A 27,225-nucleotide genomic window follows, 5' to 3' on the forward strand; every position below is an offset into this window, starting at 1 on the left:
AAACACTCAAGGACAGTGTATAGGTCTTCAGTTCAAGCCCCAGTCCCAGTACACACAAGCATACATATACGCATGCTTGTACACATACACACACACACACACACTACTCCCTTTGTATTCTTGATTGTATCAGCTTTTACTGTTTAAATACAAATAATCTTAACTTCAGGGACTGGGGGAGCAGCAGGGGTACAATGCATAAGACTCTAGTTTCAATCCCTATCACCTTCTATAAACAAATGAAATGAATTTCAGATCATACAGGCTGATAAATGCCTAAGTGGCCTCCCAAAAGAATTGATGATTGTTTAGGTTTTGATTTGGTGCCTATTTAACTTAGTTTTTTTTAGGGTATTTTGAAGGACACAATCTGCCTCCCATATCACACTTACTTTCTGAGTCAGCGTCCATGCCATATATGGCGTTTATATTTTAACTATAAAAGTAGCATCCTAGAAAGCCAGGTGCTGGTAGCTTATGCCTGTAATCCTAGCTATTTAGGAGGCTGAGATCTGAGTGTCTTTGTTTGAAGGCAGGCTAAGCAGAAAAGGCCATAAGACTCTTGTCTCCTTTAACCACCAAAAAGCTCTAAGTGGAGCTGTGGCTTAAGTGGTAGAATGCTAGGCTGGAGCAGATAAATCTCAGTGACAGTGCCCAAGCTCTAAGTTCTAGCCCAGCATACACACAAAAAGTAACACTCTAGAAACACTGTAAGTGTCTTCATATTTCTTACATAAAATTTCCTTAACATATTTTTCAGAAATGTATATTAATTCACTCAAAATGAATATATATATATATATATATATATAGCACAGCCAGATGATGATAGCACACCCTTGAACATAGTCTTTTAGATTATGAATTATATTCTTTTCTTTTTTTCTTTTTTGGTCGGTCATGGGGCTTGAACTCTGGGCTTGGGCGCTGTCCCTGCACTCTTCAGCTCAAGGCAAGAGCTCTCCTGCTTGAGCCACAGTGCCACTTGCGGTTTTCTAGTGGTTTATTGGAGATAAGAGTCTCATGGACTTTCCTGCCCCGGCTGGCTTTGAACCACGATCTTCAGATCTCAGCCTCCTGAGTAGCTAGGATTACAGGTGTGAGCCACCGGTACCTGGCTTTCTTTTCTTTTCTTTTGGGAGTTTTAATTCAAGGCTTCAAATTTGGTAGGCAGGTGTTTTAACACCTGAGCCATGCCCTAGCCTTACCTATGCATTTTTCTGAAGATCAAGCCCCGCTTTCCTGTAACTCAGACTTTTAGAGTTTGATGGAATCTTTGGGATCTTACATACACACTCGTTTGATTTTCCTTCAGGACAGTCAAACATCCTTTGTAGATTACCAGACATGTCAGGACTGTGTAAAAGCCAGTCTTTGACACGTGTTTAAAAGCTTACTGCCGTATAAATCTAGGTTTAAATGTCAGAATTCAGTCTCCAGAAAGGCAAAGGTGCCAAATAATAATTGAGTTTATTTGGAAAGCCAGTCCACCTGAATGAACCCCTGAATCTTCTTTTGAATGAATTCTTTAAAATCCAAGAAATGGCCAGTTGCTGGTGGCTCAGGTCCCCACTCAGGAGGCTGAGATCTGAGGATCACCGTTCTAAAGCCAGCCCAAGCAGGAAAGTCCATGAGACTCTGATCTCCAAGTCACTACCCTAAAACCAGAATTGGAGCTGTGGCTCGAGTGGTAGAAGACTAGTCTTGAACAACAACAACAAAAAAGGCTCATGGACAGCATCCAGGCGCTGACTTCAAGCCCCAGGATTGTCACATGTGCACGCACATGCACACACGCACATGTAAAATCCAAGATATAGACTTTTGCTGGCTGCAGAAAGAAGTAGACTTTGAATCCATCACTCTGGATCAGTTCTTTGTAGCTAAATACCTTCCCCGATGATGCAGACAAAGGCTAACAATTCATGAACAAACCTCTGCCACAAGCTACCTAGCTTAAGAAGCCGCAAGTCATGCTGGTAGCCATGTTAGAGGTGTGCAACCAAAGGTAGAGGTAGTGTAAAATTCCTGGTTTCCTTTCTGTCTTGCCTGGAGCTTCTATTAAGACCTAAGAAAAGAAACTGGCTCTCTTATTTTGCTCATTTAGCCTTTGTTTGTTTGCCGGTGTGAGTTTAAAAAGAAGCAAGTCTCCTATTGCTCGAAACGTGCCAATTCCAAGCGAGAGTTTGGGGAATGTCTGCAGAATATCACTGCCCATCCTCCAGGGTGAGCTCGCTATGTGTTCAAAAAGCATTTGCAAACTGAACAACACATTTTCCCCCTTCTGAGTTTAGTGCCTGCGAATGCCAGAAGAAATTTAATTTTAAAAGGAACAGAAATGTAACATCTTTTTCTAGTTAAAGTTGAGCATCTGAAAGGCAAACAATAAATTTATATTCTCTCTCTCTCCTCTCCTCTCTCTCTTTCTGAACAAGGGTTATAGGCTTGATTTTCCTTTCTATGCCTTCATGATTAGACTGGGAGAGGCCCAGGCCTGTGTCCTGGGGACAGATGCAGGGTAGAGCCAACCACTATCTCCCTAAGAAGCCCTCCCTCTCCTCTCCCATCTGCGTACCCACAGACAGGTGAGATCCAACCATTGAGCTTGGCTTCTCAGCTGGGACCTGTTAGAGCGGAACTGAGGAAACTTGAGGCCCTCATTTCTCACTGAGGCTGCACCTGCTTAGCATGCTGGGAAAATGAAGGGACGTGGGAGCATGCGTGGTGACAACAATGTCCCGTTCCCTGCAGGTCAGAGCCTCTTGTCCCACTCCATTTCTACTTGGTTGCTTTGCAAAATAAGGTAAGGGAGTGTTCAAGGACTCTGGAAGGCCAAGTCATCAGGATGAAGTAGCAGACAGCCTCATGGGGCCTCCAGCTCTCAGTCAAGAGTACCAAAGCCCTTTGCTATCCTACAGTATTTCTGGAATGTTCTGACCTTTTGGCTAAGCATTAAAAAATATCTGGGACACAGAGAGCAGCAAAAGGGCAGAGGAATAGCCTGGCTCAAAGAATTGCAAGGAAGGCATAGGGAGATTCTGACTTGGGGTAGCTGAGGATGAGCAGGACACCTATGATGCTACATGGAGCCTTTCCAAACAGGTGAGCCTGTTCCTGCCTGTTGGGTGAGGGGAGAAAGGGAAGCGTAGCCACTCAAGGCCACACAGCGTGGACTCAAGGCCACACAGCGTGGACTCAAGGACACACAGCGTGGACTCAAGGACACACAGCGTGGACTCAAGGCCACACAGCGTGGCGCAGAGGACCGGGTGGGAGGGGCAGAGAACCATGCGACCCCCACATGCTCTCCTTCGTGCTATGAGTCTTCTCATCTGTGACCTGGGGTTCTTGGAAGTAAATTTCCTGGCATTGAGTATAAATGCTCAGTAAACAGCCACTGGGAGAATCCCATCCATTCTGGAAGATAGCTTTTCAGAATGATTAGCGCTTTTTTCTTCGACTGATTAGCTCCTTCTCGTGTGTGTGTGTGTGTGTGTGTGTGTGTGTGTGTGTGTGTGTGTGTGTGTGTGTGTGTGTGTGTGTGTGTGTGTGTGTGTGTGTGTGTGTGTGTGTGTGTGTGTGTGTGTGTGTGTGTGTGTGTGTGTGTGTGTGTGTGTGTGTGTGTGTACCACTTGAGCCACAATTCCAGTTCTGAATTTTTGCCTGTTAGTTGGGAGATAAGAGTCCCTGGGACTTTCCTGCCTGGATTAGCTTTGAACCTTGATCCTTAGATCTCACCCTCTTGAATAGATAGGTTACAGGTATGATTCACCAGTGCTTGGTTTTCCTTTTTTGTTTTAAACAAAGGATTGGCAGAGAATCTGGGACAATCTGGTCCTGGGTCCTGTGTGTGGTTTCCTTGCAAATCCTCTTAGGGACCATCTGACTGGAGGTGGTGGGGGCAGGGCAGTGTGGTCACCGCAAGAGAGAAACCAAATTTCTCCCACTTGGCCCTGACTGGATGCACTTTGGTTTGGGATCTGGATATGAAATGGCAACCTCTATTTGTTTTTCTTGCTAGGACACTAATAACTAGGACAAAGGCGAAGGCGGGGAGAAGGACAAACCCCACATCACACCTCGTATGACATGTTTAGTCCCTGCACCATTTTAGCAGATTCAACTTCATTTCATTCTCAAATATTTTTTTTCCAAGATCCTGGTATTGGAAACCACTGTATATCTTGCTAAGCTTTAAAGCCACCACCCACATAATAAACTCAAGGAAGCATTAGAAGGGATAGTTGGGTGAGTTGGGCGATGGTCATTTGTTAGCAAGGACCACTCTATTCACTCTATAGCATCTCCATTTTAGAAGTGGGGAAATAGGGACAGAAGAAAAAAGATGAGCATATTTCTTAGTCAGTATCATCTTTTCCTTCCTCTTTCTGACCCTCCTTCTTTCCTTTCTTCCTTCCATCTTTTCTTCTTTCCTTGTCTCTCTCTTTCCTTCTTTCTTTCTTCCTTCCTTCTTTTCTTCCTTCCTTCCTTCCTTCCTTCCTTCCTTCCTTCCTTCCTTCCTTCCTTCCTTCCTTCCTTCCTTCCCCCTTCTGTCCTCCTTTACTCCCTCCCTCTCTTTCTATTTTTTTTTTTTTTTTTGTCAGTCATGGTGCCTGAACTCTGGGCCTGGGCACTGTCCCTCAGCTCTTCAGCTCAAGGCCAGTGCTCTACCACTTGAGCCACAATTCTACTTCCTAGTTTTTGTTGTTGTTGTTTTTGTCAGTCATGGGGCTTGAACTCTGGGCCTGGGCGCTGTCCCTCAGCTCTTCAGCTCAAGGCCAGTACTCTACCACTTGAGCCACAGCTCCGACTTTTTCTGCTTATGTGGTGCTGAGGAATAGAACCCAGGGCCTCATGCATGCAAAGCAAGCACTCTACCACTGAGCCATCTTCCCAGCCCTCTTTCTATTTTTTGAGACAAGGTTTCACTAGCCCAGGCTAGTTTCAAACTCACAATCCTCTAGCCTCTATGATTCAAATGCTGAGATTACAGGCATGCACTACCGTGTTTGGCACCCATTCGTCATCATTAAACCAGAAAGGGAGGAAACATTTTTCAGGCAATGAGAGTAATAAATCTGAATGTATTTGGTCACCACATGAGTTTTCAGGCATTAAAAAGAAAACAACCACTACCACTACCACCACTAAAACCAATACTGTTCCTCATTGTGTTTCAAAAGCAAACTAATACCGTGAGCACAACAGCCAGGCTGGGTCATTCACTTAATATTTAACTAAGGCTAAATGACCGACTCTACTTCAGAGGAACTCCGCAGAATCCCTGACGCCGGACCCTACAGCAGCCAACGCACATTATAGAGGGCAACAACCCAGCCATTGTTAACCTCGCTTAAAGACTCATTAATCTCATGCAAGAACCAACTTAACAAGCAGGGCAGTCCTTTGAAGTGACTGGTGGTAGAAGATTAGGAGATAATCACACTTCAAGTCATCATTGGGCACTAAAATCGATGGAGGTGTTGGGGTTGTGAGTTACAGCAACAAGACAGTCTTTTTCCACAAGTCAGCAACCAGGTGACTCTTCCCATAAGACAACCCGAGGGCTGTCCACAGACTCCAGTAGATGCGTAGATGTGTTATCACACACTTCCTCTCTTACCCATTCCAGGGCAGGGGGGTGAGGTACTTTATAAAAAGATACCCCAATCTCTACAGCAGTGTGACACTAGCTCACCAATAGGTACCCTTAAAATTTCAGTTTTAGACCAGCACTACAGGAATCACCTAGCTAGCTGCTGTGAATCAAAGATTGAAAGATGGGGAAGGATCGAAGAGAAGGATCCAGAAAGGCCTGCAGAAGGGAATCTTGTGCTGACATTTTGGCTTCCTTATTTGCCAAAATTTGGCATGTACTAGATAAAAGAATGTGTATTTGCCCAACAAAGAAGGTATTTCTTTTAGAGTACTCCTTCGATTGTACTAAACACGAACAGTAGACAGCCTGGTAATTATTTAGCAATTGGGTTTGATAGGAATTTCAAACATGCTTTCTGATATGGATGAGATTCATAATGCAGACATGATTATGTTACAAAAGAGATAAAGAGCATCTGTTTCCCCTCGACTCCCTGCCTTCGGGTGGGATTGAAGTTTGAACGTTGGGTATTACTGATTGCTAAGCAGATGCTCTAACCACACCTCCAGCCTGGGCTTTTGGCTGGTTATTTTTGAGATCGGGTCTCATTTCCTGCCCAGATGTCCACGTGGGAGCCATCATCTATGTTCGGTCTCCCCTTGTGGCTAAGATAACAGGCACAAAGCATCACATCCTGCTCTTCGTGGAGAAGGAACCTTGTAAACGTTTCTTCAGGGCTGGTTTTGAACTTCAGTCTTCCCAAGTAGAATTACAGACATAAGCCACTTATGCCTGCCTTCTTTTATTTATTCATTTTTTACCTCAATCACCCGTCTTTTGTTCTTCCTTCTCCATTCCAGGGAGGCCTTCTTTCAGCTCCACGTAGTACCCACAGGCCGGTGTGACAAGCCTCCAGGGATCCCTAGCTGGCGCTTTTCATCCCACAGCTGGACAGAGTACAGGCCAGAACCTTGAAGCACCTTGAGCTAGGCTTCACTGCTAGGATTAGGGTCTAGGCCTCTTGAAGTTCCAGAACTTTCTCTGTAGTGCTGAGGCTACAGTTATCATCTCTCCTCACCCCAACAGAGCTGTCTGGACCAAGCACAGCCAATCTACGGACTGGTCAGAGATGGATGGAACTGCGTGATCTCACCACACAGGGAAAGCCTGGATTAAAGGCAGGAGCAGTTCTAGCTCACAACAGATCAAAAGATAGGAAAAGTCACAGCTGAACACAGCTCACAGGCTGTGAGCTTCCTGTAAGGGTGTGGTCTTTGAATTCTCTGTAACCCTGAAAGAAATCCCTTTTCAAAGAAATGGCCTCAAGCCTTTATAAGATATGGCATTGTAAGCCCAGTGTTGGCTTCTCACCCTATAATCCTCGCTGCTCAGGAGCCTGAGATCTGAAGATTGAGGTTCAAAGCCAGGCTGGGCAGAAAAGCCTGTGAGACTCTTATCTTCAGTGAATCACTGGAAAACCAGAAGTAGGACAGGTCACACCAAATGGTAGAGCACTAGCCCTGAGCAAAAAAGCCCAGGGACAGTGCCTAGGCCCCGAGTTCAAGCCCCAGGACCAGTACAGGAAAAAAAAATTAGCAATGTGACTTTAAGGCTTTATTTATTTTTGGTCCAAATGTCACTATGCAAAGCAGAAGTCAAGAGCTGAGATTGTTGCTCCCTTGGGTGGTAACTCATCCTCTGAAGCTTCTGCCTGTCCTTATTAAGGGGATTTTTTTTCTTTAAATTTTATTTTAATCTTTCAGGAGTTGTACAGAAGGGCTTCAATTCACCATACAGTGCATCTCGATCAGTGTTCTCCCTCATCCCCTTCCAGAAGTTCTCAGCAAAGGACACAGGCCTGGCTCTCCAGTCCTGATGGCTGGGAGAGTCTCTTAGCCAAGTGACAGATTAAAAAACAACTTGATAGGGTACAGAATGGGGAAATTAGAATTGATATCTTTCAGCTCATTTAATAAACACTGATCTAGATTTTGGGGGGGATTAGAACAAAACACTGTTGGCTTATCAAAAAGCAGAATATTGGGTTAACAAAGGTCATCGTGGAAATCCTGAAAACAGCCAAGCTTTGGACAAGTCATTCCGCGTATCAAATCTGAACATCTTAAAGAAAATGAAAGAAAGTCAGGGCTGGCCCTTCATGGCACTTTGTGCATTGTTTTTTAAAAAAGAAAAAGATGGAGTCCTGGCTGGGCCAGAGAAAGGCTAGGGGTAGGGATAGACCTACTGTGCCACCTAATTCAGTGGGACCTGGGAAAATTATCTCACCTTTCTATAGGCAGTTTTGTGATCTGTCAAATGGGCTTGTGCTGAAAGTATGCCGTAACTATTATTTGAGATATTACTATGTCAATCTATAAAATGGTACTGTCATAAAGTTCCAATAAGGTCATGAATGAAGATGCCAATAAAAGATGTACGATGGGAGCCACAAACAACTACAGCTGTCACAGAAGGTGGTAAATAGAGCCGTAAATTCTGGTAAGGTGTATCTGACAGCACGAGTCACTCCAATACCATAAATCATTTTTAAAAGCAATAAACCCAGAGTTAGAAAGTTCAAATCCGGCTACATAGACTGTATCTCAAGCAAATGAAAAAATTAAAATAAAGCAATGAAGTCTGTTGGGCCTTGACTGATGACAACTATTCAATTAATACAAAATTCGACACTGGGTTTGGCTCTCAGGAAGAAAGTTCCAAAGAATTTTGGGTGAGATAAGACCTGATTTAAAACAAAAAAAAATTGTGCTGGTACTAGGGCTTGAACTCAGGGCCAAATGCTCTCACTTGGCTTTTTCTGCTCATGGCTGGTGCTCTACCATTTAAGCCGTATCTCCACTTCCAGCCTTTCCTGCTTATGTGGAGATAAGTCTCATAGCTTTTTTTTCTGCCCAGGCTGGCTTTGAACGGTGAGTCTCACATCTCAGCCCTCTGAGTAGCTAGGACTATAGCTAGGACTGCAGTACTCAGCTGTGACTTCAAACTCTGTCCCCATGCTCTTAATGTGTCTGACTCTCCACCCCTTGAAGGACAGTCACTCATCATAATGATGTCCCTTACTTGCGAGAGCTGTCCCACAGGAAGCTAATAGCCTGGGTTGGCCCAAGTCGTACCTCCACCCCATTTTCCCCTCCCAACCCCCAATACCATCAAGACCTCCCCTTGCGTCTCTCCAGCACAGGGTGTACCTGCCTTTCCCTCCCTCCCCGCTAGCTTCCTCCCTCTGTGTAATAGCCAGAGTTCTTCACCCCCTCCCCCAAACTGGCAGGAATGCCCACACTCACCCTGTCCACGCTGCCCTCACCCCTACAGCTGACCACACAGAGCAGCTACAGGACTTTCTGCAGGGAACCTGTTGGTGAGCCACACATGCACTGAACACAGACGCTCTGGCTCTCTACCATCAGGACAATATGCAGATGCAAAGGGTTCCTGTGGCTTCTCCCTAGCAAAGCTTTGCTCACTCACTTTCTGACAAAACGCTTGTCATTCGGCCTCAAACAGGCGCTTGAAATGAGGAGCTCAACGCTTGAAATAGCACCCGCTAATGACAATGAAGGGTTTCCCATCACAGCCTCCTTGCCCTAGGAGCAAGGCTTTTGCCTTCAGTGAGGAAATAACTGGCCGTGCACTGAGGTGCTCTTTGTAAGATATTCTCTGGGCGTTAAAAGTACTTTACCACATCTGCCCCATCGACAGCCTTGAAAGGTTTTTTTTTTTTTGGGGGGGGGAAGGGAGTGATGTTGATATATACAAATACATATTTATATATAACATTAATAGTGTGTATATCCGTAAGTTAGAAAATGAATTCAAGTCATGAACCATGGGTCTTTCATGGGTTTTCCAACTTTAAGAAGATAAAGAAAATCTCCTGGCTCTTGCCTCTTTTGCACGAACGCCCCTCTTCCCCCCTCCACCCCAATTGCTGCCACACCCCCAGAAGTCCTGGAGGGGAGAGGGGACAGTGGACCCACATTTCCTTCATGATTCGTAATTCTCATCAAAATCAATACCATATAGGGAGAGGAACGGAAAATGTGGCTGACAAGTTCTAGAGAAGAAAAAGATTGAAGAACCAGGAAGGACTTAGGGACAAGAAATAATAACTATAAGACCTGGGAAGTCCTTTAAGTTAGAGGTTTTGAGCCAGGCTGATGGATGCATTTGGACTTCAGGGTGTACAGTTGTTTGGCTGACAAGTGTCAGCTGAAAAGCATTGTTTGAACAAAGTAAAGTTACACCAAAATCCTGACAAACATCCTAGGGAAAACAGGAAGATCCTGTTCACTCTGGGACCATACTTCCCCAAGGTACAACAGCAGGGGCCACTGCTCCCTAGCGCCCCCAGTGACCACGTGGTGAATGACTCCTCTCAGACCCCTCCAACCCTAACCCGCCTTCCCCACGCAGGAGGGCAGTGTTTGATTTCTCTTCCCAGACCCTTAAAAAAACATTTACTGACACCCCACACACACCCAAACCAGGCCTACTTGCTTTGCAAATGACAAAAACAAAACCCAAAGATAGAATTTACTTGGTTCAATTCATAGAATGTCTCCTCTATACCCAAGTGTTTTTGGACTTGTCTTAGAACAGAATATTGTTTCTGCTGAACAGCCTCTAATGCTAGAACTGATGGGAATTTGACTCCTGGGAATTTAGGATTAGTCACTGTTATCTTGCTCCAGTAGTGGCTTGTCAGTTCTCCCACCAGCCAGGCCCCAAGCTCAGCGCATGCCCTCTGCATCTTGATAATGATTCTGGAATGGGATGTGCCTTATTATTGCATTTAACAGCAAGAAAGTTGAGGCTCAGGACTGGAGAACACATGTATGGCTGAGTGGCACTTAATCATGGGCCCATCTGATACCAGAGCCCATATATTTATTGTATGCCTCGTTACCTCATACATACCCAACCATCTAGGCTGGGGAGATGGCTCAAGTAGTAGAATAGCTACCTAGTAAGTGACAGGTTCTGAGTTCAAATCCCAGCCCCTGACCGCGCCCCCAAAGAAAGCATTCAAAGGGATGACGCTGATCAAGATGTACTGTATTCAGAAACTGCTTTAGTGAATGGTAACTCCTTTGTATAACTACATATATATATATGTATATATATATGCTCTTTATATTATATATGCACACACATATATAATAGCATTCATCCAATACCTACCATTTCCACCAATCAACACATCATCTTCCCCAATTAGACAACAAATCATTGGGCCCTCAGCGCAGCTAAAAGTTAGGATATCACGAAATATGGCAGAAGGTGGTTGCACCTGTCTTCCTGGGCTTGTCACTGGGTTTTCTGGGTCACAGCTGACTCCAATCCCCTGGAAGTGCCCAGTACATTGGTCATTCCAGTACACAAAGAGTAGTTGCCCACTACTGCTTTGAGTTATTCCTCAATAGCTTCTACTTTTCAGATTTAGGTCAAGTTTTTACTCAACTCACCTCTTGGGAGGATGTACCTCATACTCCTCCACAGGTTCTAGAAAACTCTTTTGTCTTCTGCATGTTACTTCTTTCCTCTCCTGGTTTTGTCACCAATGAGGAGAGGTCCATTATAGTACAAGACATTGCTAGTTTGTGGTTCTGTTTTGTTTCAAACAATGTCAGTTGTGTTTATGTTTGTTTCCTTCAAAGTATATTAGGCAGCAAATTCTACTCTAAGTGGTTAAAACATACAATAATAAGAGGCCAGTCATGGTGGCTCATGCCTGGATACCCAGCTAGTCAAGAGAAAGAGATCAGGAGGATCTTGATTCAAAGCCAGATCTCCGCAAAAATTTACTGAGAAACCTTATCAAAAAAACACTGGATATGAGGGTACACCCCCATGATCCAGCTATTTGGGAGGCTGCCAGGCTGGGCAAAAATGGAAAACCTTGTTTAAGAAATAAAATTAAAACAGTTGGATGGAGGCATGGCTCAAGGGGTAGGGCACCTGTCTAGCAAGCTAGGTTCAATCCCGAGTTCAATCCCTAGTACTACCAAGAGAAAAAGAAAAGCACAAAAAAAGCATATGTGCTATATACTTGGCCACCAAACCAGGCAGTTGTCTGACAAGTATCAATATTTAGTAAATACTTGTAATACTTACAACCCATATCATGACGAGTCTTCTGGATAAATAAGGATCAATATTCCACTGAGTGAATGGAAGGAACGTGATGTAGAACTCTTCTTGTCCCAAAGTGGCTGAAAATCGGAACAGGTAATAGTAGAAATAATTCTTCACAATGTACTTCTGTACATAAGCCTGAAAGACAAATGTTAGGCAATTCTATGAGTTCATTCTGCATCTCATTACAGGGCAAGTGTGTCTTAGTTCCTAAGGCCTGTGGCTATATTACTTTATGCAACAAAGAGGACTTTGTAGATGTAACTTGCTAGACGACCTTGGGATGGAGCGGCTGAGCTAGATCGCTGGTGTCAGCTCAGTGTAATCACCGGGATCCCTATAAGATGGAAGAAGGCAGGTATGTCAGAGCCAGAGCAACTGAAGATGCAGCCCTGCCGACATTCAGGATGGGAGCCTGGGGCAGGAATCAAGGCATGCAGGTGACCTTGAAAGGCTCGAAAAAGCAAGGAAACAGATTTTTGAGTTAACACAGGAATATAACCCAAACACCTTGTTTTTAGCCAAGAATATCCTCAGAGCTTAGGAGAATGTTTCTGTGATTTTTAGCCATGAGATTGTGATATTTCATTTGAGCAGCAATCGGTCACTAAAACAAAGGCTTTAGAATCTCACTTACATCTGAACTTCAGTTTACCTTTTATTCTATTTTGGTGGTATTGGGGTTTTTGAATTCAGCATCTTGCTGAATTCAGCATCTTGCTGAATTCGGCATCTTGCTAGGCAAGTGCTATACAATTTGAGCCATGCCCTAGATCTTTAAGTTTTATTTTTCGTTTTTCAGGCAGGGTCTTGAGCTTTTGCCTGGGCTGGGCTCAACTGTTATCCTTCCTTCTCCACCTGTGAAACAGATGGAATCATACCCCACCTCTATTGAGGAAGAGTCTTGATTACTAAAGTTAGCCTCAAACCTCGATCCTCCAAGTTTCTGACTCCTAAGTAGCTGGGATTGCAGGTGTGTTATACCAAGCTTGGCCCTAATTAATCTTTTTAAATTAGACCAATAAGGTAAACTCCGTGATTGTGTGAGACGTTAGGTGAATTTAAAGTAAGTACAGCCGGGCATTGTTAAAACAGACTCTCTTTTTCTATTGTCTTTTTTTCTTTTGGTCAGTCGTGGGGCTTGAACTCTGGCATGGGCGCTATCCCTCAGCTCTTCAGATCAAGTCTAGTGCTCCACCACTTGAGCCACAGCGCCACTTCCAGTTTTCTGAGTGGTTTATTGGGGATAAGAGTCTCACAGACTTTCCTGCCCAGGCTGGCTTTGAACCAGGATCCTCAGATCTCAGCCTCCTGAGTAGCTAGGATTAAAGGTGTGAGCCACCAGCACCTGGCTCTATTGTCTTTTACCTTCTTATTATTCTGATAATGGGCAGGGGGTAGGAAGAAAGACTCAAGGGATTTAAAACTGGAATAAGCAGACAATCTAAAATAATGGTAAACACCATACATTATTGTATATTAAATAGTCACAAACCCAAACTATTGTTTCTCTAGTAAATGAAAAGTAGTTTTCTATTTTGAGACAGGGTCTTCCTATGTAGGCAAATCTGGCCTCAAACTCTTGGGGATTTACAGGCATGAACTACCACATCTGGTTTATAAAAGGAATTTTAATGCTACTGAAGATAGTCATGGATAGTCATAAACTATAAAAATAAAGTGCCAGTGCTGGCAGGGAGGGAAAGAGATCGCATGGTTGCAGGACCACCTTGATTTCACTCTTGTAGTTGTGGATTTTTGAAGTCTGTGGTCTTTTAAGTCTGAGAGCATTCAGGAAATGCTGCACTTATTTATAATGCCCGATTCATCTCATGCCTAAGGTCTATCATCTATGCTGGGTGGTAAGAAGATTCAGAAGAGTCAGGAAAAATAGAAGCTCTTACCTGGTAAGTAGCATCTGAGGATATAATTTGGGGAAAGTGTGTGTGTGTGTGTGTGTGTGTGTGTGTGTGTGTGTGTGTGTGTGCGCGCGCGCGCGCGTGTGTGTGTGTGTGTGTGTGCGCGCGCGCGCGCGCGTGCGCGCGCGCACGCGCATGCGCGTTTTGGGGCTCTGTCCCTCAGCTCATTTTCCCAAAGCTAGCACTCTACCAGTGGAGCCACAACTTCATTTCTGGCATTTTGGTGGTTAGTTGGAGATGAGTCTTATAGACTTTACTGCCTGGGTTGGCTTCAAACCATGATCCTCAGATCTCAGCCTCCTGAGTAGCTAGGATCACAGGCATGAGTCACTGGCACCAGGTCTTTTTACCCTTTTTATAAAAAGGTAAGTTAACTTTATTTATGTGCAAATCTGTTCTGCTTTAGAGGTTTAAAATTTTGCCAACTTCTAACAAGGGTCAGACCCTGCCCTCGTGTCATTCTATGGTACCCAAGTATCATATGTCATTATAAATATTCAGTGGCAATAATTTCTCTATTCTGGAAATTTATCTGTGTCAAAGTTCAACTTCTTCATCCTGGTAAACACTCAAAAAGGCCATCAAGGATAACAGCCAACTTTGTTGGGGGTTGCATATTACTAAATATGTTTACATATGCTTTTTACAATCACTCAGAAATTCTCTTTTTTATAGAATTAAGTGGTTTGTTTTTGTGTCATACTAGGACTTGAACTCAGGGCTGAAGCATTCTCTTTTTTCTAGTCAAGGCTAGCACTCTAGTACTTGAGCTACAGCTCCACTTCCAGCTGATTAATTGGAGAAAAGAATCTCACAGACTTGTCTGCCTGGGGTGTCTTTGAACATGGTCTTCAGATCTCAACCTCCTGAGTAGTAGGATTACCAGTGTGAGCCACCAGCACTTGGCTAGAATGAACTATTTTTTTTCCAATTTAGTTCAACAGTCCTTTTATAATGATAATTATTCTGTATTCAGAATTATGAGGGGGCAAAGTACAAGGGTGAGCTAGAATGATACAAATCCAAAAATCACATTGTTCTTATTTTTTCTAGAATGAAGTAGTTTTAAAAGTTAACTATTCTAGAGCATAAGAAAAGCCAAGAGTAAAATTTGAAATCTCAGCATAGATATAGAATACCCGAAGGATTTCTTAGGTAATTTCTCTATATGTGATATAAATAGGCAGAGAATCCATATTAACTACCAACTATTTGGGGGTTGCAGGTAGCCAAGCAAAGTTGTCCATACTTGACTTTTCAAAAAAAAAAGAATCTGAATGTGTTTCACCTGTAGGAAATTTCAGTGTAAAAAATGTCAATATAGCTTAGGGAAGAGCAAGGATTTCATGTCTGGGAACATTAGAAAGAGAAGAAATGGGATTAGAAATAGAAATAGTGGGTAGAGTGGGAAGGCAGCAAGGTGAAGGGTAGCAGCAGAGGGAGGGAAGACCCCGGACTACTTCTGCATTCTTCTCTGGCTATACCCAAGGGGCTGGTGGCCCAGGTTCTGGGGGCCGTGTATCAGGGGACATGCTTGGGAGACAAGGACCTGCCACTCATCTTCTGAGTAAAGGAGAAGGGAAGCATTCAACCTAGAGGTGGATGGAGAGCACCTCTTATTTTTAGTGCATTTAAATTAGTATATATTAATAGTACAGGAGAGTTTCACTGGGATCATTGTGCAGATGTAGACAGTATACTTTGAACAAGTTCACCCCATCTAATGTATTCTCTCAAGCCCCTCCCTGGCCCTTCTTTTCAAACAGTATTTGATTGGTTTCCTATGCTATTATATACACATACACACATACATGTATACACACATATACATGCATATATACATATATGCATTACATAGATACACATGTATGTGTATGTGTGTAGAATATGTGTATATATACATATATATATATACACACACACACATATCTATATATTATATACTTCCATCTTCCTCACGACTCCTTTCCCCTCTCTCTTCTCCTGGATCTAAGACAGTTTCCCCTTCCTACACATGGGAAAGCCCACCCTTACAATGTTCCAAGGGTCATCTTTTGTTTATGACTTTCATGCTGTAATTCCCTTTCCCTACCCATGTACTTTAAAAGATTTGCTCTGCCATTTTCTTCTATTAAGAAAAAAAGAGCCAGGCACGGGTGGCGCACACCTATGTATAATTTTTGCTTCTTGGAAGGCTCAGATCCAGAGGATCAAAGTTTGAAGTCATTCCAGGCAGAAAAGACTCTGAAAGATTCCATCTTTAAAATAACCATGTCCTTCCATTTTAGGTGAAATTACTGAGGCCCAGACAAAGGTTGCATGTTTTCTATCATGTGTGGAAGCTAGAATTAGTTTATGGTGGCATGCAAATGTAGTAACTGAAATACAGTCGATTCCATTGTTCACACAAAAAAACATACTCGTTACTGGACTTATGTAACTATAACTCTTTTGTACATCACTTTTATGATAACAATAAAACAGATTAAATTCAATTTTACAAAAGGAAGTAGGGGTAGCTTCAGGGGAGAACTCAAACAGTGTAATTCCTTAGGCAAAATTAGAGTTCAGCAAAAAACACCAGGAGACTGGTACTTGAACGGGGTAGGATGGATCAAGAGGAAAGGGACAGACAAAGGAAGTAAAAAAGCAGAGGGGGAGAGGTGGAGAGAATACAGTCAAAATTCAGTACATGCCCTACAAAATTAGGGGGAAAGTAAGGGGTGGCGCGGGTAGGGGAAGGATGTGTGAGAACATTGAAAGGGAAGACATTTAGATGCATTGTATTCATAAACGGCTTGTTGAAGGACAACTCCTGTGTACAACCACTTAGAGATAATAAAAAAATCATTTTCTAAAAAATAAATAAGACCTAAGTACTCCCTCCCTGAAAATAAATAGAATAACCAGCAAAAATCAGAGCTGGAGGTGTGGTCCAAGTGATAGGGCACCAGCAGAACAAACAAGCTGGGCAAGCTTGAGTTGGAGTTCAAATAACTAAATACATACATGAAACGTTTCCTGGTATTCATATTTTCTAACACAGAATGACATTCATCTGCCATGACTGAGATGTCTGATCAGCAAGGGATGGAATTGAAATTGTCCACCTAGCCATTATTCCAGCCTGCGGAATCTCATTGATATGCTCATTCGTGTATCTGTTTATTGGTTCGTGTTCCTGGAAGTTTCTGAAGAAGTGTTTCATAGGATGGCTTGTGATCGTGTCTTCTTCATGTAGTCATCGGTTCTTCTGAACAGGCCTTTCACAGCCTTCGCCAGCAGCTGGAGCAGTGCTAACCTGGTCTGCAGGGAGCAGCATGTTCAGACTCGCTACTTGCAGCTTGCAATGTATGAAACATCAGGACAGCCAGGGACCCATTGGGTGCTTGGAGGACAACAACTTCTTGACTCAGCTCTGCCAGGAACACCTGAGCAGTGGCTTCTTTTCTAAACACACTCGAAGAAGCCCTAGGTACCAAGGAAATGTGCCTTGGTCAGCACCACTGGAGATAAGAAGAGCCAACCCAGACAGTGCACACACCTGGCAGGCCGCCCAGCCTCTCAGCTCCCAAAGGAGGAATACAAGAAATAGCTTTTAGCCAAAACAGTGTGTGACCTTGGGGAGGTGGATGTGCCTTTCTGGCCCTCACAGGCTTCAATTGCAAAGCTTGCAGAGGATGGAGTAGGATTATTTTCTGAGAGTGCTCTATCACTGAGTTATAATCCCAACCTCCATTCCTTTGTTTATTGTTGTTGTTGTTTTGAGATTGGGGTTCATACTATATACCCAGGCTGGCCTTGAACTGGTGATCCTCCTGCTTCAACTTTCTCAGGACTGAGATTACAAGGATGAAACACCAGGCGTGGCTGGCTGCTTTTTAAATGGGGAAAAGCGGGGAGGGGAGCAGGAAAAAGCTCCTGTTATATATTCATATAAGCCTGAACGTCTGTCCTAATTAATTGAAAGGGAGGAAGGCCTTCCCCATTCCCCACAGGAAGGGCATGGGGTGTACAGCCCAGTGATCAGTCTGAAAACAACTGATCTTAATCTCTACAGGACTCAGATATCACCTTCCTGTAATTAACCTTTGACCTTGAGAACTAAAGCTAGAGTTATACAACCTTGACATTGTTCAGCGACTTGACAAATGCTGGACCAAAGTCAAGAGGAGCTCATGTTACTTCTCTTTGGTTGTGTTGTTCACTGTAGAGCTACAAATGTTAAATTGGCTTCCAAAGGTCAAGTTCAAGATACTCCACTACCTTAACCAAGCCGGAAGGAGGATGGTGATGTCTACTCCAGGCAGTCCACTTTAATGAAAGGTGGAAATGATGAAATCTAAGGCCGCAAGGGATGAAATCGACTCAGACTTATTAAAAAGTGTCATGAAGCCCAAAGACCTGTGACATAAAATACCACCTGCAGTGTACCCTTCACAATGTTTGTCAAAGGACAAAGTTACAATGTAAAGGTCTTAATTGGCTTTACATTATCCATATTTTTTTATTCTAAGATCAGGCAAGGCTTTGTTCCATCAAATAGAATGAGTGTTGGGACTGGCAGGGTAGAAGAGGTTGGTTTTACAGAAAGAAGAGGCTCAGAAAAGCAGACACAAAATCCAAAAGTGGATTGGTCATTCCAAAGTTACTTTTCTTGTACAGCTGAGGCAGGAAGACAGCACTAGCAGACCCACTGCTTAGTTAACACAAAGCATGTCCTTCTAGTTAGCATGTACTTCCAGATTACAGTGTTTTGCATGAGGACAGAGGGAAATTCATTACCATGCCAGTTGAAACTTGTCTGTTTGAGAAATGTCACTGGTCCCTCTGATTTCTACCAGATACGTAGAACAGTTTCAGTGGCTCCTTAGGGCGAGTGATTCCTGTTTATTTTTAGTCTTGTCTATTGGAGGTTACAGCAGGAGCCTCATCCAAAGCAATGGCATCCTGTTACTTTTATTTTACAGGTTAGCTTTAGAGGAGTTTATTTTCCTCAGATGAATGGGAGGGAACCGAATAGATACAGAGTGGTCTGACCAGGAGAAAAGAGCAGAGTCCTGGGGGAAGGCAGACCACAGACCCAGGTGGGTAGGCACAGAGTACGGGAGGTCAAGTATCTCAGACCGAAGCTGAGCTGTCTTACTTCTTATTACTGAAAAGATTTCACACTCATTACATGAGGTCTCTGAGCCCCCATTTCCCCACTAAATGGGAACAGTAACAGTATATACATATTGGGGTGGAGGAGGGAGTGTTGAGTGAGATAGTGCCAGTGGTGTGTGCCAGGAACTCAACACTGAAGCCTGGCAAAGAAATTCCTGCATAACCTAGCCAATGATGATGATGATGATGATGATGATGATGATGATGATGATGATGGTGGTGGTGGTGGTGGTGGTGGTGGATGATGGTGATGATGGTGGTGGTGGTGGTGGTGGTCATGAAGATGATCATGATAATAGTGAAAACGATGATGGTGGTAGCACTGAGAAAGTCTGAAAAGTGCTTCCCACTGTTCTGATTCACCCGAGGATCTTGCTATAAAGTATAGATTTGTATGCTGTGGGCCTAGGGTAACTGCACTAAATAATTCTAAGGAACTCCCATATCCCACGCACTGCCCCACTGATGGCCCATGGCCTCACTTTGAGTAGTAAGGAATGTTTAGAAAACAAAAAAAATGGTACAAAGCTCTCCAATTTCATCCTCGGTGTTAGAAGAAGGCCTGGCTAGGGTTAAAGCAATAAGATACGGCACCCAAAGCAACAGAAAAAATGCTGGTGACAAACCAGAGTTGGTCTATAAGGTTGGGCAGGGACCTCCAGCCCCAAGGAACTGAGCATGGATCACAGAAGGTATCAAAGGGATGAGGGTAAACAATGTATGCCCAACTCAAGTAGTCTGATCAAATGCTTCCCTAATTAGCAGGAAAACGTAAGCCATCCTGGAGCTCCTGGCCTTGATTTGGGAGAGGTTTACATACATTGCTGGATGACAGATGCAAAATGAGTGAAGAAGCAGTCATGAAGTTTGCAAAGCATTCCTACCCTCTTAGGACATGGTGAGACAGAAAAACAAACCTCATTTCCCTAAAAAGAAAATGGGGCATGTGTTGGGGGGGGGGGGCGGTGCTTTTGTGGAAGTCTGGCTCAGAAACAATGCTGTCGGACCTCTGCTGGAGAAAACATCTGTCATTATGGTCTCTACCACATTGAGGGCCGTGCTTACTTTTACATTTATAAAGGGAGAATGAAACCTAAGAGAAGAGTTTCACATGAAGGCCAAGGATCCTGGAAATTCTGTACTTGATGAAACCCAGCTTGGCTGGGAAATTCAAATGCCATTTTTAGATACATGTAATGATAGGCAATATACTTTCAACCTAAGCCTCTGCCCGGAAAACCCTCATTCCCACCTCAGCTCCCCATGTTGATCTGCAGACACATGCTGGCTCAAGAGCTCTTGAAAGGGGGGATCTTCAGGTGTTTTGAATTATGGGAGAAGACAGGTATTTGGAATTGATTGATACCCTAGGGACATGGGCTTCTTGGCAAAGAACAGAGGGGTGTCCCCAAAGACAGGAGACTAAGGACAAAAACATTACTTCGATGGATCGAATGACTCTCATAGCCTGTATGTCTTTAGCTAGAATTTCTCATCTATAACCTAGAGATCAGGAAGAGCCTGTCTGAGGGATCTGATCTCTCTTCTAACAGAAGATACACTTTATAACTCTTTGGTGACCCAATCTCCTTCTGAGAGGGCTTGGCTTTTCTAGCATGCCCTTAGTCACCACAGAGATGGAGTATTTGGGAAACAAGCCTTCTCTCTAAGCTATTACAAGAAACCATGGTGAAATGCCAGGTGCAAAGCCAATAGTGCCCATCATTTCAAAGGATGAAATGGCAACCCTTTTCCAAACAGAGGCTGTGTCTGCACACATCATTCACTCCCTAAACTTTAGTGATGAAAGCTGGACAATACACAATACATGCATCATTGTATTTAGTCCTATGAGAAGAATGAGGCCGGTTGATAGGTTTTTGTGTCTAGCTCCAAAGAGGAGCTAGCTTGTGAGTTGAGGCCTGGATAGGAGGAGGAGCTGACCCTGCTAGCTTCTCAGGTCAGAGACAGAACTCTTAGCAGAAGGTCCCAGGCAGGAAGCAGCTCTGGGCTGGGCCATGGAAGGCATGAAAGGGAAGGACAGAGATAAAGTTTGGTGCAGGAGCTCGACCAAGCCAAGCCGGAAGATGGAGGCAGGGCAGTACATGAGCTCACTGCAGGACTTTACAAAGGTTATAACCTGCTGGGTGCTGGTGGTGCACACCTGTAATCCTAGCTATTGAGATCTGAGAATTCCAGGTTCAGATCTGAGGCTAACATTTCAAAGCCAGTCCAGGCAGGAAAGATTTTGTGAATCATCTCCAATTAGCCACCCAAAAACTAGAAATGGAGCTGTGGATCAAATGATAGAGGACCAGCTTTAAGAAAAAAGAAAAAAAAGCAAAGGAGCAATGTCCAGACCCCAATAATAGCACACACACACACACAGAGTATGACTGACTCAACTTTGATGAGATAAAAGCAAATTTTGGTTCAGAAGAAGTAGAATCAACTCCTGCTTTAATTCTTTTTTTTTTTTTACTCAAAGCTGGCACATTCCCACTTGAGCTACACTTCCACTTCCAAGTTTTTTGCTGGTTGAGTGAAGGTAAGAGTCTTTCACATATATCAGCCTGGATTGGCTTTTAGCCTTCATCTTCAGATCTCAGCCTCGTGAGTAGCTTAGGATAACAGATATGAACTACCATTACCTAGATTTTACTTTATTTTTAATATTTGATGGTAAGGACTGAAGATATACCTCAATGGTATATAGCATTTTAAGAATGAAACCTGAGTTTAAGCTCTAGGACTAGAAAAAGTAAACAAATTAAAAAATAATACATTCAATGGAGAAATAGCATTAGCCATTCTGGACTTAAAAGCCATTGGGAAGGCAGGTGGGGGTGGGGGAGGCTGGCGGCTCATGCCTGTAATCCTATCTGCTCAGGAGGCTGAGATGTGCAGCAGGATCAGAGTTTGAAGCTATCCTGGGCAGGCAAAGTCACTCTCTTTTTTTTTTTTGGATCCGGTTGTGGGGCCTGAACTCTGGGCCTCGGCGCTGTCCCTCAGCTCTTCAGCTCAAGGCTAGCGCTCTACCACTTGAGCCACAGTGCCACTTCCGGCTTTTTTTCTTTTTGCTTCTGTGGTGCTGAGGAATGGAACCCAGGGCCTCATGCATGCAAGGCAAGCGCTCTACCACTGAGTCACCTTCCCAGCCCAAGTGTGGGACTCTCTTATCTCTGATAAACTACTCAGAAAAAGCCAGAAGTATCACTGTAGCTCAAGTGGTAGAGCACTAGCTTTGAGCAAAAGAAGCTCAGGGACTGCACCTAGACTCTGAGTTCAAGCCCTAGTACTGGCGTGCAACACACACACACACACACACACACACACACACAAAGCCACTGAGACAGACACATCAGTGCTACCATGAGGCAGGCATATGGAATAAACATATTTACTTATATGCTCCTTTCACTTTTAATTACTTTTTTTTTTAAAGATTAGGGGATGGAGACTTTCCAACCTATGAAGAAAATTGAATAGTAATTACTAAGCAAGATTGACAGTGTCCCTCAGAGGGGAAAGTAGAAGGAACGAGAAATGTGTAAAGGTTTCCTCTTTCATCTTTGAGTCCAGCTAGAATTACAAGTCAGGCAACCCAACCAATGTCTGCTCCCAGTTGGGGTGATTAAAATTTCAGGATGGCGAGACTGAAAGTCAATAAAATAGAAGGACAACTTCTTCCAATAAAAGCTTGAAAGGGAACTGCACACTAATTACTTTCATCTGCTTCATTGCCATTTGTCAGGATCCCTGGGGAGGAGGAGGGGGAGGGGGGAAATCCAAAAATTGAAGGAAGGTTGGAGGGGCCTAGTTTGAGCCCAGTCTGGCCTGTTTGGACAGTGGGGTGTGAGTTCCAGTGTTTCATACAACGTGAGTGTGTTTTCTTCTGATCTCAGCCTCCTCTGAACATCTGATGTCTTCTCTCTCTCTCTCTCTCTCTCTCTCTCTCTCTCTCTCTCTCTCTCTCTCTCTCTTCCTCAAGGGCCTGCACTTAGGTTGGGTGCCATTAGGAAGAATGGAGGAGCACTACCAATTGGGAAATTCTTAACATCCTGAGAGAGTGATTCAGGTTAGCCTAGACTCTAGAATCGAGTTCCATCTGAACCTAGAAATGGGTCTTGAGAATGGCTGAACTACGGATTTACTGCTGTTTTTAAAGCTTGTGTCTAAAACACCCTGTATTTGCTTAGGAAGTGGAAGGGCAGGGCAGGGCAGGGGGAGGGTGGGAGATGAGCTGGGCATGGGTCTCAGATGGAGAATTCCCTTCACACACAAGGGCTGCAGGAGAAGACACACAGAACAGAAATAACCAGTGCCATTTTAAAGGGAGGAAGAGGAAGAGGGAAAGGGAGAGGGAGAGGGAGAGGGAGAGAGAGAGAGAGAGAGAGAGAAAGAGAGAGAGAGAGAGAGAGAGAGAGAGAGAGAGAGAGAGAGAAAGAGAGAGACAGCTGCTCTTCAAATTCCCCAAATGTCTTAGGAACTGAACTAGTTTTCAAAAACATTTTGGATCTGCTCAAACCCAAAACACATTGTGCCAAACATTCTTCCATTTAATTGTTAAGCCCTTGTGTGTTCAGTGGGGATTTTTTGCCCCAGATGTTTCTGATTCATTTATATTAACTTATCAAAATGACATTTGGAAGAGCTATATGATGTTCAAGAGGGAATCTTATAAACTTGGGTTCATTAGTTCTAATCCAGGAATTCCACCTCATTCCCCCACCCAGTCTCCAAGCACACCCACAGAACGCAGAAGTCAGAGCTGGCTCAGCCGCTTCTCACTGAAGAGCACTGTCCCTAACTCAGGGCGATTCCCTTAAATGAATTCCCCTACCCCATGCAGGGGATTAAGCCGAGGACTTGCAGAATGCTAAGGCAAGAATGCCCTGTCATTGAGCTACACCTCAGTCCTCCAGACATTTGCTTTGAGTTTCTCCCCTTCTTCCCCTCCCCTCCCCTTTCTCTTTCCAGACTGGGTCTGGCTACGTAGCTCAGGCTGGCCTTGAACTCATGCTCCTCCTCCCTCCGTCTCCTACACCACCAAACTAAGCTTCAAAATCCAAAAGCATTCTCTAAAGTTTGAAAAGATACCATCAAATTGTAAGGCCGTTATGTAGGCAGACGGAAGGGGCTTTCCTTGGTAATCTTTTACATGCAAAGATATTTGTTTAAAGCAACCATTTAAATAAACATAGACCTGAGGCCTAACTAATTTGCTACTGACTTCAAGAAGGTTTTATCTGAGGACTTTTTCTGTTTTCTTCTTTATTGGGGCTAAAGGGTGCAGGATTTTGGCAATTTCTTTACCCAAGTCTATCCTGGGTGAAGGCATGTGCTGTGGAGAAGCAGGTTGGGGTGCCTTTCTAGGCCCCTTTCTTTCCTTAAATCCAGCCCTCTACTTCCCCAGAGGAGCCAGCCAGGCCAGGGCAATGCTTGGGACCCATCCCCCCTCCTCCATCCATGGGGGGGGGGGTGGAGTGAGGGTGTAGGGGGTGGGGGGGTGACTGCCATTAAGTGGGCACTGGGCTTCCACCCCAGGTAGGGGTGGGCTGGAAGGGGGGGAGTCTTGATGGAAGGGGAGGGTATCTTGTTTCCCATGAGGTTTCTCCATGTGTCTACAAAAACTTGGGACATTCCAGCGATTTCCGTCACATTTTTAAACTGTAGCTCCTCTGGAAGGCTTTGTCTAAGGAAGTTGATAGCCACTTGTCACAAAAATAAACTCAGGAAGAGCTTTGAAATTGGAAGAACACTGACATGAAAGCTGTGTTGGATTGGGCCTGTGTTACACCCACCGACCCAGAGTGGCCCTCTGATTTTCTAGTTTTTGTGAAATATATGTATATATATATACATATATAGTGAAGTATATATATATACATGCTTCATATATATATATGAAAGAAACAGACTGCATGATTTCCCTCATTTGTAATAGCTAGAATATGTCTGTGATATTCTTAGCAGAGAATCACAATGGTTCAAGAGCTAGCTTTGTGCATATTATCATATGCATATACCATATAATATCATATGCATAACATATAATTATGCTTATAGAAATGAACCCCCAGAAATGCAACCAAGAGGTTTTTCTTTTGTGTACTGTTTGTAGTAATTCCTTTTTTCTTTTTCCCCCCTTGGGTCTATTTCTGTTGACACTGTTTTTGATTTCTGTACCCTTTGTCTTGTAGGTAAGTTTATCTGATTTGGGGAAGGGAAGGGAATCCTAGAAACAGTGGGACAAAGGCTGAACCAATGCAACAGTGATACTCACTAGACACACCTTGCAGCGGGAGGCAGGGGCCAGGGGAAGTGGGAGAAAATGGGTGAGGAAGGTAACCCTGTTCAAAAAGAAATGCATTTTTTAATCTCCCTTATGTACCTGTAACCCCTCAGTACATCATCTTTGCAATACATTTTTTAAAGTTCTGTGTTTCCCATATATATATATATATATATATATATATATATATATATATATACACACACACATACACACACACACACACACACACACACACACATATATATATATAGTAAAAGTAATGCACAGAGGGGTTAGTTACATAAGCAATGAGTATATTTCCTTTTGAAGACTGTTACCCCCTCCCCCATTTTCTCCCATTCCTCCCTCCCGCCCCCGCCCAGAAATTTTTTAACTTTATATTTTGAGTTAAAGTGTGGGGCTTTGTTTTATATATCACATTTCCCCCCGATGTCTGATTAATTGCTACCTTTTTATTAACACATTTCTCCATGAGAAATTATATTAAATTATAATAAAAACAAACCCTAAATCTGTTGTCCCATTCCTATGTTTTTCTTCTGCCCCTCCCCCATTCCCACAGAGCAAGTGTTAAGAGTATATTCTAGCAAAATTGTGATTGTTCTGATTCTTAAATGTTGTTGTATTACTTATTACATTTTGAGCATTTCCCTACTTCATATCATGGTGTTGGCCAACCTTGACACTTACATTTTTAATTCAGCTTTTGCTACATTCACTGCTGACAGGGATAATGACGAAGTAGGTGGAAGCTGCTGGCTCACGCCTATAATCCTAGCTACTCAGGAGGCTCAAAAATGAGGATCCTGGTTCAAGCCAGTGTGGGCAGGGAAGTCCATGAGGCTCTTATCTCCAATAAGCTACTCAGAAAAAGCCAAGAATGGTGCTGTAGATCAAGTAGTCGAGCACTAATTGGAGCAAAAGAAGTTCAGGTAGTGCCCAGACCGAGCTGAGTTCAAGCCCCAGGACCAGCATTTAAAAAAAAGTCCCCTGTATGTATCTGGTCACCTAAGAAACTTTCTACTTAAATTCCCAGACCTCATTTGCTGGGTTGCATGGGGTCCCCGCTCCCATGGGCCTGACTTCCCCCATGGCTCCAGCTCCATTTCACCTCACTAGGTAAGCATGGGGACCAACAGTTTCCTCTCTGATCAACTGCTTGAATTTTCCCAAGGACCTGAAGTCCCTCCCTCCCTTCTTCCTTTCCTTCCTTCTTTTCTCCCTTCTTCCCTCCTTCTCTACCTTTTCCTTCCTTCTCCTCCTCTTCTCACTATGTAGCCCAAGCTGGCCTCAAACTCACGATCCTCCTACCTCTAACATTAGATAATGTTGGGATTACCACATCCATCTTACCTTCTTCCCTGCCTTGCAAATGCTTCAGGGGTTCTATGGTCAGAGACTGGCTTTGGAAGAAATAATGACTTGGAGATGGGCTTGTTCCATGACGATCAGTGAGCGGAGACAGAGGACTGTCCACAATCTCCCCTAGCAGGGAGGGAAAGCCATGTCCTCCATGGAAGGGCATGGATGGCACAGTGCCCTCAGGACCCAACATGGCCAGAAGACAGATGTGTGAGGTGTTGATAAGGGCAGATGTGGGCAGCAAAGCTGGCAGAAGGTCCTGAAGTTCAACCCCTTCCTATGTCTCCTTCTCCAGGTGTGACCCAGCACATGGCCTCCGCCGCCCACAGGCCAGTGGCCGAGCCTGGCCTTGCTTCTTCCACGCGGGGTAAAAGCTGGGAGCACAGGAAGCCTCCAGGGCCATCCTGGAAGGCCAGCGCGGCTGGTTTCCCTGCCCGGCCTTGGCTTTGACATGTGGGATCTGATGATACAGTTATTTAGCAAGAAACCACAGAAACAAAAACAATCTGATGAAACGCAGGGAAAGTGAATCTCCCTTCACGGACAGACGACCACCGAGGGCCGCAGGCTGGCTCCCACCCACAGGCCTGGGCGCTCAGCACCCAGCGCCCCCCACGCCTCCTCCGCAGGCCGGGGCTGCGGCCCCCACCCCTGAAGCACAGCTCAGGAGCTCACCGCCTGGGGAATGCGGTTCTCCTTTCCAGCAAGCCCTAGGTGACCTGAAC

General features: G+C 44.1%; 1 protein-coding gene across 1 annotated transcript in view; it reads right to left on the reverse strand.

Moving 5' to 3' along the window:
* The window catches only part of Sgpp2 (sphingosine-1-phosphate phosphatase 2), an 85,944-nt gene that overhangs the window by 35,732 nt on the left and 22,987 nt on the right, over positions 1 to 27,225 (reverse strand). Inside the window, exon 4 of the mRNA XM_042679124.1 lies at positions 11,735 to 11,893. Within this exon, the coding sequence (XP_042535058.1) occupies positions 11,735 to 11,893 (159 nt within the window). The remainder of the gene's footprint in view (positions 1 to 11,734; positions 11,894 to 27,225) is intronic.

Source organism: Dipodomys spectabilis, unplaced genomic scaffold (assembly GCF_019054845.1).
Source record: "Dipodomys spectabilis isolate Male_0828 unplaced genomic scaffold, ASM1905484v1 ptg000051l, whole genome shotgun sequence".
Classification (NCBI taxonomy): domain Eukaryota; kingdom Metazoa; phylum Chordata; class Mammalia; order Rodentia; family Heteromyidae; genus Dipodomys; species Dipodomys spectabilis.